Source organism: Mustela nigripes, chromosome 11, assembly GCF_022355385.1.
Source record: "Mustela nigripes isolate SB6536 chromosome 11, MUSNIG.SB6536, whole genome shotgun sequence".
NCBI lineage: Eukaryota > Metazoa > Chordata > Mammalia > Carnivora > Mustelidae > Mustela > Mustela nigripes.
Genome location: NC_081567.1, coordinates 1975388 through 1996082, shown reverse-complemented (window position 1 = coordinate 1996082; position 20695 = coordinate 1975388). Strand labels below are relative to the sequence as shown.

Genomic DNA, 20695 nt, shown 5'->3' with positions numbered 1-20695 from the left:
GAGCTATGGATTGAGGATGTGACTGGTTAAATATTATTGTAGAGCAATTTTAGCAAAGCCAGACAGACCAATTAAAAAAATCAGTTTCAGGAAAATGAAATTTACCAGCTATAAATATGTGTACATTGGTACAGCCTTTCTGGAGAGCAATTTAGTAATACTTATCAGGAGCCTCAAAAATGTATGCATACTTTTGACCCAGCAATTTCATCACGCGACTTTGAGGACTCTGTCACAGGACAGGAGTCTGATACGTGCAGATGTCCCCGTCCATCTGCGGAGCCCCCGGCCTTGTTGTTCATACTTTCCATGCTTTGGGAACAACTCAGAGGTTCAGCAACAGAGGATCCGCCTAATTATAGCCTTTCCCATAGGTGGGATTACTACACAGCATTTACAGATCCTGAGGTTTTGAAATAGTTAATGACCTGGGAAATGTTTATGATCTACTGCTAGAAATGTTTTTGAAGACTTAGAAGATGTTTATACAAACATACACAAAGACAGTTCTATGAAGAGCAAGACCGATAACATTCTGCGTTAACAACAGTCATTTCTAAATAGTAATATTCTTGAGGACTTAATTTCCTCTTAATATATTTCTGTATTTCCTCTGTTCTCTGTGCTCAAAATATTTTTGTAATCGGAAAGAAACAAACTCTGTCTGAGGAAATGTTCACGTGAGTGATTCAGTCCAACAGAAATGTAATGTGAGCCACAAATGTACTTTAAATTAGTCATGCTAAGAAAGGCAAAGCAAAGAAAATTAATATATTATGATAACCCGAAATATCAAAACATTATAATTTCAACATGTGATCATTATTAAAAACTAAAAGATATTTGTGTTTATTATCATATCAACACATATCATGTGTTATCGTAAGTCTTTGAGAGGCAGTATGTGTGGATAACACTTCTCCACTCAGACTGGCTACTCTTCCACCGCTCAGTCGTCATGGACGGTTAAGGACCTCTATGTTGGACAGAGCAGCCGTCAAATGCTCTAATTTTGTGCTCCCAGGTCATTTATGTGAGTGAAAGGTTCTTACTGTTCAGAGATTAAAGTATGATCTGAACTCACTAAATTTTCTCTAACTGAGCCCAGTGTAGGCATATCCCATGCTTCTAGATTTTAACTACTCTTTGTTTGTTTGTTTATTTGTTTTAAATACCAGAAATGTCAGGTCCTCAGAGGTCAACTCAGATCTGGTTGTAGTCTTGGGCCTGATGTCAGCTGTGCAAAAGACAGGAAGCAGACAGCTTCTGCCTTCTGCCTTTGTGCCTTCACTTCCCTGATAAACCCATAGAGGAATAGACTATAGGTAAGAAACACCACCTGTAGGGGCGCCTGGGTGGCTCAGTGGGTTAAGCCTCTGCCTTCGGCTCAGGTCATGATCTCAGGGTCCTGGGATCGAGCCCCACATCAGGCTTTCTGCTCAGCGGTGAGCCTGCTTCCCCCTATCTCTGCCTGCCTCTCTGCCTACTTGTGATCTCTCTCTCTGTCAAATAAATAAATAAAATCTTTAAAAAAAAAAAAGAAACACCACCTGTAGAACCCCAGAATCACATTTAACTGGCTGTGTGACTGAGCTTCAGTGTTTCACATCTGTAAAATGGGCACACTCCTGCTCATCTTGCAGTGTTACAGATGAGCTCATGGACGTTAAGCACTTGACACAGTATTGTTCACATGGCAAGTACTTTGGTATGAGCGATGTTACTGTAGCGTCCCTGACCCAGCCTCTGGCTTGCTGAGAGAGCATGACTTTTGTGCATGTCTGCATCTGCTCTTTGGACGTCCTGATCAGAATTTAAAGGATTTGTGGAAAGATAGCATTTTCGTGACCTCCATGCTGTTGTTTCCCACCATATGCTAAGGCCCCGAGCTTGAGCAGGCTGGACGCAGCGGCTGTTATTCCGGGACTGGCTTGTGATGTGTGTGTCACACCCCCGACCTCTGGACGAGGCAGTCTTTCTGCAGCCCGTGTTCACTGCTTGTCCTGACCAGAATCTACAGGGTAGAAAATATCATGAGTGTGTGCCCGGACCTCTCCTTGTTGTCCAAGATGACCCTGACAGATGGGCCAAGGTCGTGTTTCCTCAAATGCAATCTAGTGGCCCGATTTTCTCACACTCCCTCCCTTAACCTCTTTCTACACTGTTATCTGTTCTTCCCCAAACCCAGCTCCTTACTGTTTGGAGTTCTGAGCCTCAGCTCAGTCCTGTTAGCTTTGAAGTGGTAGAGGCACATGAGAGGGCCCACCCTAGAGCAGAGACCACGCAAGTTTGGCCCCATGGCTCTCTGAGCACAGTGCACAGCAGAAAATACATCTTCCCCAGCATGGGTGCATGTGCAGGCGCCTGGACATATACAGACACATCCATCTGTGTATATACCTCTCCCTGTGTATGCAAGTCTTTCTTTAAAACAATTTGGTTTTTGTTGTTGTTGTTGTTTTTAAGATTTGATTTATTTATTTGAGAGAGAGACAATGAGAGAGAGCACGAGAGGGTAGAAAGTCAGAGGGAGAAGCAGACCCCCCATGGATTTGGGAGCCCGATGCAGAACTCGATCCCAGGACTCCGGGATCATGACCCGAGCTGAAGGCAGTTACTTAACTGAGCCACATAGATGCCCCTAAAACAATTTGTTTTAAGTAGGCTCCACACCCAGCATGGAGCCCCCCTCAGGGCCTGAACTCACAGCCATGAGATCAAGAGTCAGATGCTCAACCAACTGAGCCCCCCCGGGCACCCTAACACATAATTTCTGTGAAACTCTTGCTGCTACTATTATTCGGATATTTACTGTAATGTTCTCTTCCATTTTTAAAAAAGCTCACTGTGTTATTTCACTGTGTGGATCCTGACTTGAATTCTGAAAACACTGAATTAGCACACTGAGCTGTGTTCCCTGTGTGTAGTGTTTATGGGCTCTACCCACCCCCCCCATTGGAGGGATATTTTGTATTTATTTGTTCTCAGATGTCTTTATTATTTACTTCGACAAGAAGGCTTCATTCCCTCTCGCGCCAGGGCTTGTCTTTACAACACTTAGGGGCTGTTTAGTCCAAGTCGATTCCCGGGTTCTGAGCCTACCACTTGAAAGAGAAGAGGAAAGGTTGCTCCCTGCGAGGCTCCAGGAGGCAACTTCAGAAGCCTGCAGCCTGCGGGCTCTCGAGTTCTGACATTCAGCTTGGGTTTTCACATTCCATTTGAGGAGATCTGAGGAATTCTGAACTGATGTTGAATTCCTTGTTTGCTTATTTATTTTTTAGCTTTTAGGAGCGCCAGCCTTTCCTGGGTACCCGGAAAAAGCTCGTGATTGACAGTTTGCTTCTCCCCTATGCTTCCTAAATCCAGAGTTTTTCTTACAGTTCCATTTCCTTAACGTGTTGCCTTGGATTTCCTGCTGTTCCGTTAAATTTAATTTGTCTTAAACTTACCCAGATCTCCCCCATCCCGAGCCAAACCGTTGTCTGGATTCAGCTCAGGAGAGCTGGTTGGTGGTCTAGTTGTGCATTCTCTCCGCTTGCCCCACTCTCCACTCTGGCTGTTCATTCTCCTCTTCCTTCCTTCCTTCCTTCGTCATTCTCGTTCATTCTCTGTGGGGTGGGGGGCTTCTGAGTGCCCCCCCACACCTGCACTGGCTCCGTCCCACCACTGAGTCAGCAGGCAGCTGCTCCTTCCAGACCCGATGTTTCCCCCCACCCCAGTTCACCCCCACCACCCCACAGCTCTCTGCTCTTCTCCCCTGAGGGGCTTAGTGCCCGGCCACCTCCTCCTGCCTCTGAATATGGCCTCTGCACACGGTGCTTTGCACTGCTTCTTGCCCCCCCCCCCCCGCCCCGCGCATTTACCACCTTCGTGGTCCCGCCTCCTTCCCTGGCACTTGTCTTTGTCTGAGGGACATCTCAGTGTAGAACTCCCGAGGTGGATTTCCCGGAGCAGCGACAGGTGAGGACCAGCCTGTTCTGTTACTGGGTTTGTTCCCAGCAGCTCCTTGGGGAGGAATGGTGGGGGCGGGGACCGGCCCGGGCGGCCGCAGTCCCTGTCCCGACAGTAGTGGCACTCTGCGGACCTGGCTGTCCGCTTGCCGCTTCCCCTTCTCACTTGTTCTCTGACCTCTCAATTAGAAGCTCTCCTCCGCTTCAGTTTCAGAGAGAAACTAAGAGGAGCCATCTGCCTTTGCTTGCTGGACTCATTAACTTAAAGAAACGTATCCTGTTTACATTTCTGGCAGCATTTCTTTTATTTGGATGGCGGCCAAAGGCAAACAACTTGGCCCTCGTGGGCTTAAAAAAAATAATGTAAGAAAAAGAGCTTTCCAAGTAGATACGCTGTTATCTGATTGGGGAACATTCTAAACCTTAACATATCCTTAATGTCACTGTTTCATTCTGTAGAAAAAGCTAATTTGATCTAGCATTTTCGATCTATCTGAGCTTTAGTATTTACTGTGGGAAGATTTTAGTAAGGAATGACTGAAAAGATTTGGTTTGATTAGGGGCTAAACAAACAACATTTATTTTGAAATGAGATAACAGGATTTGCAAGTTTTGGTCTCCATCCAGTAAAACTGAAAAGCCCCCAAATCTACATCCCCAGCAGACCGGGAACCTATTCTTTGACTAGAAGTTTAAATTGCTGGATTTATAAGTTGTCTTAAAAATGTGCTCTTTGAACAGTCTAAAGTGTTACATAGTATCGAGATGAAGTCACCAAACTGCTAAAGCCTTTAACTGTTCATATTTGTGTAACTGAATAAGGCAGATAGTTCTCAAAAAATTAATACTTCCGTAACATTGTTACTGAAAGAAGAGCTCTCCTTAAAGCCATTATTGAGACAAGCAAATTGTCTTCTGCCTTCATTTTTTTCCCTTTTCTTCTGAGTGTATATGGATTTTCAGGATCTTCTGGACTCTGTGTTTCAGGAAATTGGTCTTTCATTACAAAAGAATGAGGCGAGGTGTTTTATTTTTGTCGTATGCCTGCTGTATAGCAGTATCTTTCTTTTAAGACATCATCAGCAGCTCTATAATGATGGTGAACCCGGGTAGCTATCAGTTCTGCTGAAGTATAGTAAATAGAGCATTTCCAACGATTTTATGCTCTCTAAAAAGCAAGAAAAAGACTCCAATTTTAGGCAGATGTCCCAAAGTAGAAACCTCTCTTTTATCTTGATTTTGGATGTTCAGAATAAAGTTGGCAGAGAGTATTTTTTTACTAGGATAAATTTAAAAGGGCAAGAGGGACCTTTTTTTTTTTTTTCTTGATGCTTTTTTTCCCCTCCAAATGAAGAAACTAAAATATAGAAAACATAGTTAACTGGTATAATCCAAAGTTCATCAGTTTTGTCAATTTCCCTGGATTTTTAAAAAGAGAAATAAGGAGCCTTTTCTTCGTGTTTGGGAGCAGTTAATTTGGACCAGTTCCAAGCTTGCCTGGGTGGCAGTGTGTGCAGTGGGAACACAGGCTGCTTTTGGATAGACCAGGGTTTTCTAAGCCAAACCTGTATTCACCCCAATAATTAGGGAAGGCCTGGTCTGTGCAGGGTTGAAAACAGGCTTGGAAATGATCACTCAGTCTTCTAACTCCGTTTTGATTCCCTGCCTTCAGCTCTGACATAGAAAAATGAAACTCCCGAGGGAGCAGAGGTTCAATTTCCCTTGTGAGCTCCTTGTGAGGCTCAATTTTTTTCATGTGTGAAAAGAGCAATGAAGAGATACCTGGTGTGTCAGACTGAACTTGCTGGCTGTGACTTGTGTGGGCTGGGCGGTCAAGAATGGTAGGTGGGCTGGTTACCTGACCAGAGGCTGGGGCCGGGGGTGGGGGGTGTCGAGATTCTGACCCAGCTCCTTCGCTGAACAAGGTGCCTCATGTGCCAGGACAGTGGGGAGCTTTGTCTGATTTGCGCAAAGCTGCAGTGACCCTGGATGTAACCCTGTACTAGACCCTGTACTAGAAATCTCACTGGAGAGATCTCAACTACCTTCTCTGTACACAGATACCTTTCTGTCGTGCAGCACATGGAGAATATGAAACACCTTTGTTTTTTTAGGTTCCCGAAGCTTTCCGATATTGTCCTTTTGGGCAGATGGGAGTTTGGTGTGAAGTTGTCAGAGGAAGTGGGGAGATGGGAAGAGACCAGAGGCAGGAGAGCTGAGGATTTAGAGCTGTTCCCCACACTGGGTGGGCTCTAATTCACTCTTGCCACTTGCTGACACTAACCTGCACTTTGAAAACTCCCTTCAAGACCCATCCGTCTCCCTTTTCCTGCTGGCCCCTAGTAAACCTTCCCTTTCCATACCATGAAACTAGAGCATTTATTGTCAAGGCTGCTGGTTAACTTCTTAAAAAGCTTTTATTTTTAAATAATTAGAAGTTCTCAGGAACTCACAAAGATAACAGGGAGAGGTATCACACAGTTTCCCCCAGTGGTTACATTTTCTGGAACGGCAGTGCAAACTCACCACCAGGAAATGGATGCTGGTTCTGTGTGTGTGTGTGTGTGTGTGTGTGTGTGTGTGTGTGTGTAAGATTCTGTGATGTGCTCTCCCACATGAGGGTCTGTGTAGCCAACACAGCTCAGCTCCATCACCTCCAAGATCCTCCAGCTACCCAGTCACCTGCCCTCCTGCTTCCCTGATCGTCCCCAGTCCCTGGCAGCTGCTAATTTGTGTCCTCTCTTTATAACTTTGTCACTTCAAGAATGTTATAGAAACAGCGACACAGTACATGACCTCTCGGGACTGCCTTTTTCTACTCTGCATCATGTTGAGATCCACCTGGGTTGTTGCATAATGCAAGTGTTTGTTCCCTTCTACTGCCGAGTCCTGTACCATAGCGTGGAGGCCCCCACGGTGTGCAACCATTTCTCCGTTGAGGGACTTCGGGGTTGTTACAAATAAAGCTGCTCTGGACATTCTTGCACATGTTTTTGTGAGGACCTAAATTCCCGCTTCTCTGGGTTCAATGCCCAGGAGTGAGATTGCTGGATTGTATGAGAGATATATGTTTAATTGTTGAAGAAACTGGAAACTGCTTCCAGAGTGGCTGTGCCATCTTGGGCGCCCCCCCCCCCCAATCAGCACTTGAGACAGCAAGTACCTCTGTGTCCTCACCCCCATTTGCTGTCCTTGCTGGGTTTGTTTTAGCTGTTTTAATGGTGGATGGCAGTACCTTGCCAAGGTCCCACCTGCTTCGCCCTCACCTGCTTACTTGCTGTGTGTGTGTGTGCTCTCTGGTGAAACATCTCTTCATACTTTCTGCCCATTTTCCAACTGGATTATTTTTCTAGCTGTTGAGTTTTTGTTTTTGTTTTTTTTAGCTATTGAGTTTTGAGTGCTCTTTATATATTCTAGATAGGAGTCCTTTGTTAGAGAAGTGGCGGGTAAATATCACCTCCCAGCCCAGAGAGCCTCTGTTCAGCCTCTTTTTTCTTGTTGTTGTTGTTGTTCTTCAGCCTTTTACAAGAGTCTTTTGCAGAACAGAGTTTTGATTTTGATGAGATCCAATTTCGAGTATCTTTCTTTTATGAATCATGCATTTAGGACAATGCTGTAGATACTGAACATTTTCTTCTCCACTCTAGTTTTGTGTTTTAATTCTATATAAGATTTAACTTTTGGGGTAAGGCTCCTTTTTCTGTTGCCTGTGGTTGTCCAGTGGCTACAGCATCATTTGTTGAAACGATTGTTCTTCCTCGGTGTAATTGCTTTTGGATTCTTACAAAAATCAGCAGGCCATACTTGTGTGGGAGCATCTTTGGGTTCTCACCGGTGTTCAGTTGACCTGTGTCACTGAATCCACACAGTGTTGATTATTGTAGCTGTATAGGAAGTGTTGAGTGATTCCTTTCACTTAGTTTTTCTAAATTGCTTTGGCTAATCTAGCATCTTTCCATAAATTTCAGAACTAAAATACACACAACACACACCATATCCAAATCCGTACCTATAAAAGGTTTTGCTGTGATTTTATAGACCTCATGTTAGACTTGTGTACCCGTTTAGAGAGCATTGATGTCATTACTATTTTAAAGCTTCCAATCCATGAACATGGTATGTTCCTCCATTTAGTAGGTTTAGTTGGATTTCTTTCATCAACATTTTGTTTTCAGCATACAAGTCCTATACATGTTTTATAAGATTTGTATTTTTCTAGTAATTGCTAATAATACTGCTTTTTAGATTTCCGTTTCCACATGCTCACTTCTAGTAAACAGTTGACTTCTGGGGATTTATTTTTACATCCAGGGACCTTGCTGAATGAGTTCACTTGAATTCTAGGCGGCTTTTTTGGTAGGTTCCTTGGAATTTTCTACAAAGACTACCATTTCATTTCATCTGAAAGGAGGCTTGGTTTTATTTTCTCTCTCTCTCTCTCAGGTCTTTACACCTTTTATTTCTTGTCTTTATCTTGCCATACTGACAAGAACTACCATTACCATGTCAATTGGTGCTGCTTAGAGTGGCCAGCCTTGTCTTGCTCCCAGTTTCGGAGGAAAGGATTCAGATATAGGTTTTTGTCAGTGTTCATGAAGTTTTAGGAAGTTCTCCTCTATTTCTAGTTTTCTGGGCATTTTTATCATGAATGGTTGTTAATATTGTTTAATTCCTAGGTCTTTCTGTCTAGCTAGATTCTGAGTTTCTGGAGATCAGACTCTGCTTCCGTAAGCATTTTGCTTGCCCGCAGTGCTAGCTTGTGCTTTTTCCAGAGTAAGTGTTGAATGCATGTTTGTGGATCAGTACAGATGGACCTGGTTACCAGTGGCAGATGCGTGTGGGCCCTAAGGAAGAAACTCACAGGAACGCCTCTCACCAGCAGTCCCGATCTGCCAGGCCTGGAGGAGAGACCCTACCTACACTTTTTGGTCCCCGTTACATTCAGCATGGTGGTTCCAGGCAGAAACAGAGGTCTTAGGCACCAAACTGATGCAGCAGGAGAAATAGTAAGAAGGCAGAACTGAGGAGTCCGCTCTGACCCAAGTGTTGGAAGTGAAACTTTTTAGTGTAGCTGCCAACTAAAAACCACTGAGTTGTACACTTTAAATGGGGTAATTGTATGTTGTATGACTTATATCCAATAAAGGTGTTTTTGTTTTTTTGTTTTTTGTTTTTTGTTTTTGTTTTTGTTTTTAAAGCAAATGCCAAGTGGGCAGTGAGCATCCTGGGGTTCTCTGTGCCAGGGGGTGAGTTACTGTTCCCAGTTGTTCAGGGCCCCTCCAGACCACTCTGAGCCTGTGAAGGCTTTTCCAGACAGGCTCCCTGCTGCTCTTGGCCCAACACAGTATCCACTGGGTCCCCTCGAACTCAGAAATTGGCTTACTACAGTACTGCTCATTCAGAAGCCCTAGCCTAAGAATGATGAACTGGACCTGATTCCCAGGGGGGGCTGTCTCCTGCAGCCTGGACGCCTCTGCTCCTGTACTTAAGGCAGTTCTCCATCCCCTCGGCCCCGACTGCGAGGTCAGAAAGGGGCTGGAAATACTTATCTTTTAACAGTGAGGAACTAAGGAAATGATGAAAACAGTGGGCGCCTGGGTGGCTCAGTTGGTGGAGCATCTGCCTTCTGCTTGGGTCATGATCCCAAGGTCCTGGGGTTGAGTCTGCTCAGCAGGGAGTCGTCTTCTCTCTCTTGCTCTGTAGCTCCCCTCAACTCCTGCTCTCTCATGTTCTCTCTCAAAACAAATAAAAGTCTTAATAATGAAAACAGTTTCTCCTCATCCCTAGCAGTGGTGGCATTAAATCGAGGATCTGCCCCCCCCCCCCCCCGCCAGCTCCTATATTAGTGTCAGGGGCAGGCCACTCGGCTCGTGGTCCATTTCGGTTCTGTCCTGTCTCCTAACTGCTGGCCACTCTTGAAGCTGAAAGAGGCACTGTGTCCCCCTGGTATCAAGGAGCAAACCAAGGGACAGGTCCTGGTGGGGGCCTGGGAGTTTCCTACTTGAGGACAGTTGATGCCCGGGCGGAGGCTCTCTGTGGTGCTCTCGTCATAGTTAAACCCTTTCTGTGTCTTTCCTCTCGCAGGGCTCACGGGTTCTTGTCGATGCGCGAGACAAGCTTGGCATTCCATGGCAGTATTCGGAGAATGAGAAGCACGGCATGTTCCTCCTGGCCTTCGAGAACAAGGCAGGGCTGCCCGTGGAGCCCGCCACCTTCCAGCTGTACGTCCCAGCGCTCAGCGCTCTCTGGAGGGACTCCGGCATCAGGGAGGCTTTCAGCCGGAGGAGCGAGTTCCAGCTGGTGAGTGCGCAGGCCTCCGGGCGGCATGGTCGCATGGTCGCGTTGTACACGGCTGCTTGGACCTTCAGCAGAAGTTCCTTGAAGACCACCGAGGTCCCAGCATACCTTTTCCCGGCCTTAGTCACCACACTCCTTAGTCTCCAGCCCATGACCATCCTCCATCTTTTCTTGGTTTCTGTGACCTCAGCACCTAGAGAGCACTGGTCACTTACTTTGTGGAGTGTCCCTGTTTGGGTTTGTCTGGTATTTCCTCATCGTTAGGATGAGATGATGCATTTTTGGGCAGGAAAACCGCAGAAGGGATGATGTGTGCCCTCAGAGCGTCCTTTCAGAGGTTCGGCTCCCGGTGACATGAGCCTGCAGCGCTCAGGGAAGGCCATGCTTGCCAGGGTGTCTGCCAGAAAGTTCCTGTCGTTCTCATTACCATTAAATATTGGAGACAATGCAGATGTCATTCTCATTACCATTAAATATTGGGAGACAATGCAGATACCCGGTTTCTCTCAAGCTTACGCCCACTCATTTTACTCTGCACTGGCGGATCTTACAGGTGATATTCTTAGAACCCTTTCTCCTCTTCGCAGTCTTTTTCAAGTTTACTTTAAAAATTAAGGTGGAAGAGTCAAAAAAACAAGAGGGTGGTTGTCATGGAAAGGAAACCTTAATCTTCTAAAGGGCAGGAATATCAGAAACAACCAGGGAATACGATATCTCGGTGTGAACTTGGGGTCGAAGTCTTTCTCCCTGTAAACTGGTATGTTCTGGGAGAGAAGGTGGAAATCGCTACCACCAATCGAGAATTTACCAAAGAAGCAAGTGTAAACATCCAGAGCCAATTATTTACAATTCGTGTTGAAGAAGCATTCGGTCTGGGAGGGTGGTATGCTGGGGCAGTTTTGCCAGACTTCTGTCTGCTTGTTCCATTGCATGCAGTATCCTCGAGCTGGAAGGGACCTCCCGGCTGAGTAGGTCAAGGTCTCGTGTGGGTACAGACAGGGAAATAAGCCAGAGAGGCTATGGTTTGCTGCAGGCCGTGTCTTCTTAGTTATGACCATAAGGAACTCAGGCCTCAGAAGCCAGTCTGCTTGTTTCTCTGTTCATTCATTCATCCAACATTTATGGAGCACCTTCTGTGTGCTGGACACTGCAGTGTGCTGGGGTACAGGAGTGATAAGACCAACCATGGGCCTGTCCCTGAGATCTTTTAATCTAGACTTAATCTTGGCCTGGGGTTCAAGTAAAGATGCCAGAAGGTGGGTATCGGTCTTTCTGTTTCCATCTTGTGGGCACCCCCCACCAGCCGGGCTTTCAGAAGACTCGGTACCTGGGAAGCACATGGCTCCAGGGAGCTGTGTGTCCTTCAGGACTGTCCTAAAGCAGGGGCCACAGTGACCGTGAGGGGTGTGAGCGTTGTCATACAGCACGATCAGCCCTCCGTCCCCCGTTAGCAGTGCACCCCTCGCCTCTCCGCTCTGTGGATCTTCCACTTTGTGTCAGAACCTTTCTAGTGTGATGCTTCATCAGCTTGTTTTTGCTTTTTGTCTCCTCCCTGGGTGACAAGGCTTTGACGGTCTCTCGGTGGAGAAATCCAGTAGCTTTGAGAATTGCTGTCAGCCAGGTGTTAGATTTTTTTTCCTGTTCCCTCTGCCCTCTGGACTTTACTTGCCGTTCCAGGCAGAGGCAGAAACAAAAAGGGGAAGAAGAAAGGCCAAGTCTGATGACAGCCTTGTGAGGGCCCTTTCTCCTTGGTGGTGGGTAGGGTGGGTGTGCAGGGCGGGGACTTCTCCCGCTCCGGAGAGGACACAGCTGTGCCCTTCTGTGTGTTCATGGATGTCGACTGCCATTCAGACACAGAATTCAATACAGCCCCACAGCTCAGGAAAAAGAAAGGAAGATAACCTGTACCATGTTGGACCTTAGCTTTCAAATAAATAAGACATTGCGAGATGCCAAACCAAGAAGTTTTTCTCATAGGCGCAATGAATATAAATATTGTCTACTTCTATGACCTTTTTCTAATAAAAGAGAATTTGGGATTTTTTTTTTAAGATCTTATTTTTTTATTTGACAAAGAGAGATCACAAGTAGGCAGAGAGGCAGGCAGAGAGGAGAGAAGCAGGCTCGCTGCTGAGCAGAGAGCCCGATGTGGAGCTTGATCCCAGGACCTTGGGATCATGGTCTGAGCCAAAGGCAGAGGCTTTAATCCACTGAGCCACCCAGGCGCCCTGAATTTTGGATTTTTAAACGTGTCTTGCAAATTACGAACTAATTAATCTGCTTGTGATACCAAATAGGGATATTATTTCCACAGTTTGTCTGCTTTCTATTATACCTTTGAATTTAGGGTCTCGTTCATTAGAACGGTACGGCATTTGTGTGCCTGCTGTCTTCGGGGCATAACTCCTGCAGTGACAGGGCCCATGGGCTCGCACGTCGTCGTCCTTGTCGCTGGGCATCGGCCGGTGTGCTTTCCCCCTTTCTGCGTGCCAGGTCCTGTGCTGAAGGCGAGTCCCATTCATTCTGAAAGCAGGTGTGCAAACGAGTAATAGCAGTAAAATGCTACAAGCAATATACTTGAGGAATATAGAGTCTTCATTAGGGAGTCTACAAAGGGAGAAAATGGGCAATTCTAATGTGGCAGGCAGTGGTCAGGGGAGAGGTTTTTTCAAGGAGATTTATAAAGATGAGATAGAATGAACCACTGGGGACGTTGGCAGTGAGATGGGACGGGGGCGGGACCACGGGGGCAGCAGGAAGCTGCTCTGGGCCTTCCATAGCTCTGCCCCCTTCTCTGGGCTCGGCCCATCCGGGTCTAGCTTCCCTGCTAGCTTTACCGCTACCAGGCGGGGTGGGGGCTGGTCTTTTGCACACCTCTTTGTTCTATAGTTCATTCTCCTCTTCACCTTCACCGTCGGACTCCCCCAGTCCCCCGGACATAGCGGGTGAACAGTGAGGGAAATCACCGGGTGCTGATCTCCCTGAATGGATGGAGCCAATTGTGGCTTCTCACAGCATGCTCTCCAGAGCGTGGCCAGCCCGCTGCGTTTAGGGCTGGGTGGGGCTCCTGGTCTGGTGTGTCCTCTGCTGGTGCCTCCTGTTGGAGTCCTCACGTGCCTTCCCGTGGCATTTGTGCAGAGCTGGGGCCACCCTCAGGAGGTGTGCTGCACACACCGGACAGGCCACGTGGATTGTAACTCACTTCTCACATCCGTTCAGCGCGTATTTCCAAGTGGCAGGGCCTTGTCCCTTGCTGAGACTGCCTTCCTTTTCTGGCTTTGGAAGATGGGACTCAAGGCTCAGTTCAGAGGAGCAAGTTTATGTGGACTATGCAGGATTTCTTGATTTCCGGGAATCAGGCGATTGTGCTTATGACACAGAATGATTTTTGTTTCCTGTCACATTGCAAGGAATCCCCTTAACCTTCCTGGAGGTTGCTCAGAAAGGCTGGGTGTTCAGGTTCCTTTAGATGTGGCAGACGGTGTTCATCACGATTCTGTGTGTGATGCTGCCTCCTTAGAAGCCACTGAGTGTGATGTTTTCAGAGTGAAAGTGACCCTGTGGCTTAGGGAATAGCACACTGGCTCTGAAAGAAGCCCTGGGATTGCCGGCCCTGCGCCTGGCGTGAGGTCCCCACGCGTCAGACTTAGTTTGGTGGTGCCTGGGGCTTTGGAATTCCTCCTAGTTGTTCGCACAGCTCTGCCAGGCACGGTCTGCAGGGGCTTCGCCTGGCCGCCTGCTCCTCCTGTCCCTCACCCCTGGGACGTGGGCTTCTTGAGGGCTTAGGAACAGGGTTTATAAGTTCTTAGGCTTAGAATGCCTCTTCCCTAAAGCTCCGGGGTAAAGTAGTGCCCCAAATTCTCCTTCACATTCCTGAAACAAACATCAGTTACATCATTTGAGGAAAGAATGAACCGGTCCCTTTTCAAAAGGCTGGATGCCGCAGGGTCACGTCCCTCAGCTCTCTTAGTGAGCTTCTGGGACTCGAGAGGGTGAGGCTAAGCAAAGATAAAGCGATTTGTAGCTACAGTCACTTTCCGTGGCTTTCCCTGAGTGCACAGGAGTCAGAGGGCCTGCTCCCCAGCAGCACAGTTACCTGCAGCCAGCCCCGTCCTTCTAGGGACAGATGTCCTCTGTGGTGGCCTGGCTGGTGCTCTTGGCCACGCAGGCAGCACTCCCTGGAAGCTGGTGGGTTAGGAGTAAGACTTGAGGTCACCGAGTGCCTGGCAGGTGACAGGTTATGTCTGCGGGCTGTCTGGGGAGAACGCAGGTGTTTTCCAGTGTGTCTGGCTGGGTCTCTGCCCGCCCAAGTGCCGCCCGGGCACCTGCCGCGCCCTGGACTCCTTCATCCCATCTTCTCTCTGCTCCCTGGATACCCTGTGGTCGTGATTTTTTTTAAATGCTGTCATCGGAGGTTTTAGACGAGAGGGAGACAAGAAAACCCTCAGCAGTGCAGTGAGCATCTGCCTGTAGCTTGCGATGTTTCCTGTAGTGCAGTTTGGGGCGTACTAGACTATCTTTCTGCTTTCAGACGATGCTGGTGCTCCTGGGCGTCTGCTGCTCCTGCGACATTTGGTGGCACGTGGCAGAAAACCCCACATGGGAGGGACTGGTTTTTTTCCCCTTCTCTGGTGAAGAAGTTCTGGGACAGCCAGTCCAGGGATGGGAGGGCAGGCCTCTGTCCAGGCCCTTCCCAGTGTCCTGTCATGGGGCTCCTTTCCCTGGCTTGCACCCCAGCCAGAGAGCAGGAGTGGGTGTGGAGGAGCGGCTGGCCTCTTCCTTCTAGGGCAACTTCCTAGGAGTCTCGCCAGGCGCATCATCGTCAATCTCATCTGGGAGCTGAGTCCTCTGGCCACACCTGCAGGGGGGCTGCTGCCTGTGGGCCCTTCCAGCCTGGTATTCCTGAGCCAGAAGCACAGAACGGCCCCAGGCCGGGCTGGCAGCCAGCAGCCTCTGCCCAGTCCCTTTGGGACCTTTCTGCCTCTGAGTTGATTGGGGGCTTCATATGGAGCCCCAGGGAGGGGGAATTGGGTCTCTAAGTTACTGGAACTCTCCTTTGTTGAGTCAGGAGCTGCAAATATTTGTGGAGCAGCTGCCCTGTGTCCTGGGGAAAACGCAGCAAACAAACAACGCAAGGAGCTGACTTTCTGATAAGAGGAGCCGGTCGCTAAACCAGCAGGAATGTGTCGTGTGTGTTGGAGGAAAGCATCAGGGAGCTGGGAGAGTGTGGGGAGGGGGAGCATGCTTGGATAAACAGGGTGATCACAGGGTGGGGGTTCTATGCTCCCTGCCATCACTGTAATTGTGTTGAGCGTATGGCCCCAGAGCCAGCCTGCATATTCTACTCTTCATGGTCTGGTGCAGCCTTGGGACTCTGTTCTGAGTCTTGCTCTTAAAATGATTGGACACATCTGCCCCAACCCCTCCACCTCCCCAGAGGCTATTGACCAGTGCTGAGAACCTGGGTGCTCAGCACAAGCCCACAGTGGAAGTGATGTGCAGAACACCGCAGAGACACCCGAGCCACTTTGTTGACGACTCTGTGTCTGTACTGGGAGCCCAGACTCCTGTAGCTTCCCCCAAGTGGCACTTGAGAACCCTGAAGGAGGTGGGAGAGCAGGACTTGTAGGTGTCAGGGGAAGGGGGAAGTGTCCTAGCTGGAAGAGTGACCAGTGCAAAGGCCCTGAGGTGGGGTCAAGCCTGTGTTCCAGAGCCCAGTGAGCAGGTAGAGTAAGAGGGGACAGGTTCCCAGGAGCAGAGCAGTATCTTTGGTTTGATTTACATTTTAACACGATTGTTTTGGCCCCTGTTTCAAGAATAGAAACAGGGAGGCCTATTTGAAGGCTTTTATAGTAATCTAGGTGACAGAGTGGGGGTTCGGACCAGCATGATCATGATGGAGGCAATGAGACGTGGTCAGGTCTGTGTCATAGAACTAGAGGGGAATTTGGAGGTCCTCTGGTTTCACTGCCCATCCAGCTTAAGGATTCCCTCAGCATCAGCCCTGTGGCTCATACTGAGCCCAGTATTTTATTTTAGATTTTAAATTGAGGACACTGTTGGAAAGTCCGTTTCTCTTTGCACGTTCCTTCCGGGCCACCTGTGTGTCTGGAACAGCCTCTGGAGCCCACGGAAGTAAACCCTGCGTTCATGGTATCTGTGTCCAAACGCATCCTGCCGTCCGTGCTCGCTGCCAGGGACATGCATCATGCTGCACGTCCCCATCTTTCTGTGGAGGTCAGTCACCCTTCATTTCCTCCAGGTGCCAAAAGTGAGGATCTAGGGCAGCAGAGGGCAGCTTAGAGACCTTCAAGCCCCCAGGGAAAGCGTCAGCCCCTCCAGTGCTGCTGGGGGAGCAGCGGAGGTCACAGGTGTCCCATTAGCATGGAATTGGTCTTTAATTAGTGAACACTGAAGTCAGCAAAGAGCCCCTCTCTTGCCGTGCAGCACAGGACTTCCCTGTCCCTCTGCCGTCCTGCATTTATTTATCACCAGCCATGCTAGTTTCATTCCTCTTAAATTTTTACCAACTGAAAAGTAGGACAACTTCATGATTATTAGGTTTTTTTCTTATGTGTATTAGCCATTTATAATTATTCTTTTGTGAGTTGCCAGTGGTACCCTGTTCTTCCTTTCTTCTTTGGGGAACACATTTCCATTGATTTATACTTGTCTGTTTCTAGGTGCCTGTTTTTGTCGCCTTTTTCTTTAACTTCTTAATTTTGATTTAATTAGTGATAAATTAACTTCTTGATTTTGAAGTAATCATAAATTCGTGGATGGTTGCAAAGATAGTACAGAGAGGTCCCTGCGTCCTTGGCCTGTTTTCCCCCGTGAGTAGATCTCATAGGACTCCAATATATTAAGGAAACCATGAAGTCGACATAGGTGCAGTGTGTGTGCATGTGCGCATGTGTGCGGTTCTGTGTCACAGGTAACCGCCCCTGGAGTCAGGACACAGAACGAAGTGCTCCCTCACCACAGAGATCTCCCTCGTGCTGCTCCTTTTATAGTCACACAGCTCCTTTCCTCCCCCACTGCGGCCCCTGGCAACCGCTGATTTGTTCTCATCCCTACAGTTGGTCAGGTTGTATGAATGCCATCATACAGTGTGGGGCCTTTTGAGGCTGACCTCTGTCTCTGTAATGCCCTTGAGATGCAGCATGTCTGTCGTGTGCCTCTTTATTTCTGAGGAGCCCTTCCTGTGTGGGGGCATCACCGTGACTACGGATGCAGCCAAGGGTGCAGGTGCAGACTCCTATGGATGGACGGACAGAGAAGGCATCATCTTTATCTCAGAAGAGCAGCTCAGAAGTGTTAGAAATTCATGGATAACTTTAGGAGAAAGTGGAGTTCTGTTTCAGGTACAAGGAGACTAGAGGTTAGTTTCACTTTGGTACCGTGTGTGTGCGCGCGCATTTAACCTTTCAAACTGAGGTAACTTTCATAGTGTGATTCATAGTGGGAAATGCAGCCTTCTTAAAACTAACTGTTCATGTCAAAGGGGCTTGAAATTCTCTAACCAAATCCTCCTGTTTGCTCCTGAGATGGGTTGAGGCCTGGGAGTTGAAGCATTTTGACTGCAGTGACAGAGCTAGTGAAGGGCCTGGCAGAACTACAGTGCAGAGAACCCCGAGTAGCTCCAGCCTTTGACGGCTGGTCCGGGTCCTGATCCCGGTGCCGGGGGCTGGGGGCGGCGAGGGGGCCACGCTGAGCCTTCCTCCTGGTGGCTCTTGCCTGAGGACACAGAAGCAGGAAACAGACTTGTGCTATTCTTGGAGTGGGGGTTGGTGAGAAACTTACATGTTCTTGCTCATGATATAGGCTTTTCCCTTTCATTTCATTAATCATGAATAGTATTATATACTTACAGACCTCTAAAATCTGCTCCTTTAGGGGGAAAAAACATGAAGTGTTAAGCATTTTAACACAGATCCCTGTGGATAATGTTGCTGTCAAGCCCTGCCTCTGGAGGGTTTGTAAGCTGGTGCCGTCGTGGTCTGGGTGGAAATGTGATACGTGCAGGCCGGCCTCATTCCCTTGCGCTTTGCAGGTCGAGTGTTCTTTACAAATTAAAGGGTTATGGAAATAGCGGGAGCCCCAGAAGTGGAGCCTGCAGGCAGGGCTGAATTGCGGCCCTTGAGAGAATGAGGACCTGCTCCTTACGGAGGAGCCGAGAACGTGGTTTCTCGAGATGGTGTTGGCTCCCAATGAAGATGCTCTGAGGGTTGCTGAAATGATACCAGAGGATTTAGAATATTGCATAAACAGAGTTAATAAGGCAGCGGAAGGGTTGAAGCAGGTCGACTCCAGTTTTGAAAGTCCCTTGGGTAAAATGCTATTCAGCAGCATCACGCGCACCAGGAAAACCCCTCGTGAAAGGAAGAGTCCATCAGGGCAGGAAACGTCATTGCTGTCTTATTTTGAGAACTTGGCACAGCCATCCCAACCTTCAGCAGCCGCCACCCTGATCAGTCTGCAGCCATTGACGACAAGACAAGACTAGGACTCCCTAAAGATTAGTAGGACTCTCTGAAAGCTCAGGGGATGGTTAACGTCTCGTAGCCATCAAGCATTTCTTTCTTAAGGCAGTTATAGACATAATGCTCCCACACACTTAACAGACTACGGCGTAGCTTAAACTTAGTTTCTGTGTGTAGTGGGAAACCAAAAAATTCATTTGACCGGCTTTATTTTGCTGTGCACTTTACTGCAGTGGTCTGGAACCAAACCTGCATCATCTCTGAGGTGTGACAGTGGTTGGAGTTAATAATGGAGTATTTTGTGTGATAACAAGGTCAGAAACCCCAAGAGAAAGAATAATGGATTTGACTGAGTTAACATTTTTCGCTTCTGTATGGCAAACATCATCACAAAGAAAGTGAAAGGGGAAATGACAAATTAGGGGGAAAAAATCACAACATGTAACAAAGGTGTTTTTTAATATATTGAGAGCATAAGAAACAATTGCAACAGGAGTGCTTACAAGCCAGTACTTAAGACTGAAGAAGAAGTCAAACCTGCCATCCTCACTGCTCACCTTGCAAGTGCAGATACAAAGTAACTTTTCTTTTTAAGATTATTTTAGAGAGTGAGCACGCATGCAGGGGAAGGGCAGAGGGAGCGAGAAAATCTCCAGCAGACTCCTCGCTGAGAGAGGAGCCTTGGTGTGGGGCTCGATCTCACAACCCTAAGGTCATGACCTGAGTCGAAACTAAGAGTCAGCCGCTTCACCGACCTCCCGGGCACCCCATGAAGTAACTTTCTGTCAGTTAGACTGGTCGTGGTGGTGAAGAATTCGCTGATTGAGGTCCTGGGAAATAGGTGCTGCCATCCGTCAGTGGCAGGAGAGGGGGAAGTGGTTCAGTTTGTCAGTGCGCATCAAAGCAAAGAGCGTTGCTTCCTCTGGCAGTAATTCATCGTCCCAGGAATTTACTCTGAAGCAGTTACTGTGAGATTTCTGGCTCCTAATTACCGCAGGCTTGTTATCCAGAGACTTCTGCCGAAGATAACTGAAAATGCTCAATGGAATGTTGAAAACAACTTTATGAAAGCCTCTAAGTGCCGAGAAGATGGTAAAGACTCCCCAGGCCAACCCGACAGTGTGAGACCTGCAGAGGTGAGCTGAGCCCTGGCAGCTGCTTCCCTGAGATGTCCGGTGATCTGAGCCATGAACCTGAAACTGCACTGTTTCATAGACTTTTCAGGGTTCAAAGGGAAGGTAGAGACTTAAGATTGCCAGAGTTGAGGAATCTGATAGGAAATCCCCCTGCAGTGAGCTGGGACATCGGGGCGTGGGGGATGGAGGGGTGAACCAAAGTAAACCTGCAGAATGGGGAGAGTGGAGAGCACTGCCTGACTGCTGAACCGGGGCCGGGAGGGGGAAGAGACGAAACCGTCTAGGCAGGCTCCCTTGAGGACGTGGTCCTCGGCTCTGTAAGGCAGTCCAAGAAGACCACCAGTGCTCTGAGTTTAGTTTATAGTGCTATCGTATGGGGTGGTGTACCTGAGTACCTGGTAGAAGCAGATAGAAACCTCTCTGGGAAAGACACTTTCATCCTAAACCTTGGATATTCCCCAGAAATGTTTTTAAGGATAGGGGTTGAGGGGAGCATCCTTAGAGATAGCCGTAATCACAAGGAAACAAGGCACAGTGCCTAGAACCAGAAGAAAGGCCAGCAGAAGTGTTTAGACGTTGGGCTTACCAGACAGACTTTAAAACAACTATACTTGGGCCACCTGGGGCTCCATCGGTGAAGCATCCGGCTCTTGGTCTCAGCTCAGGTCTTGATATCAGGATTTGAGTGCAAGTCCTGTGTTGTACTCCGCGCTGGGCATGGGCTTACTTAAAAAAATAAATAAATAAAGTAAAACAATCATACTTAATGTGTTCAGGAAAATAAAAGTTAGAAAATTTCTCCAGGAGAAAACCTGGAAACTATCAAAAG

The 20695-nt window shown here is 47.9% G+C and overlaps 1 protein-coding gene across 1 annotated transcript in view; it reads left to right on the top strand.

Moving 5' to 3' along the window:
* Positions 1-20695, top strand: part of GNA12 (G protein subunit alpha 12) — a 99781-nt gene that overhangs the window by 33285 nt on the left and 45801 nt on the right. Inside the window, exon 2 of the mRNA XM_059414321.1 lies at positions 10035-10250. Coding sequence (XP_059270304.1) covers positions 10035-10250 — 216 coding nt within the window. The remainder of the gene's footprint in view (positions 1-10034; positions 10251-20695) is intronic.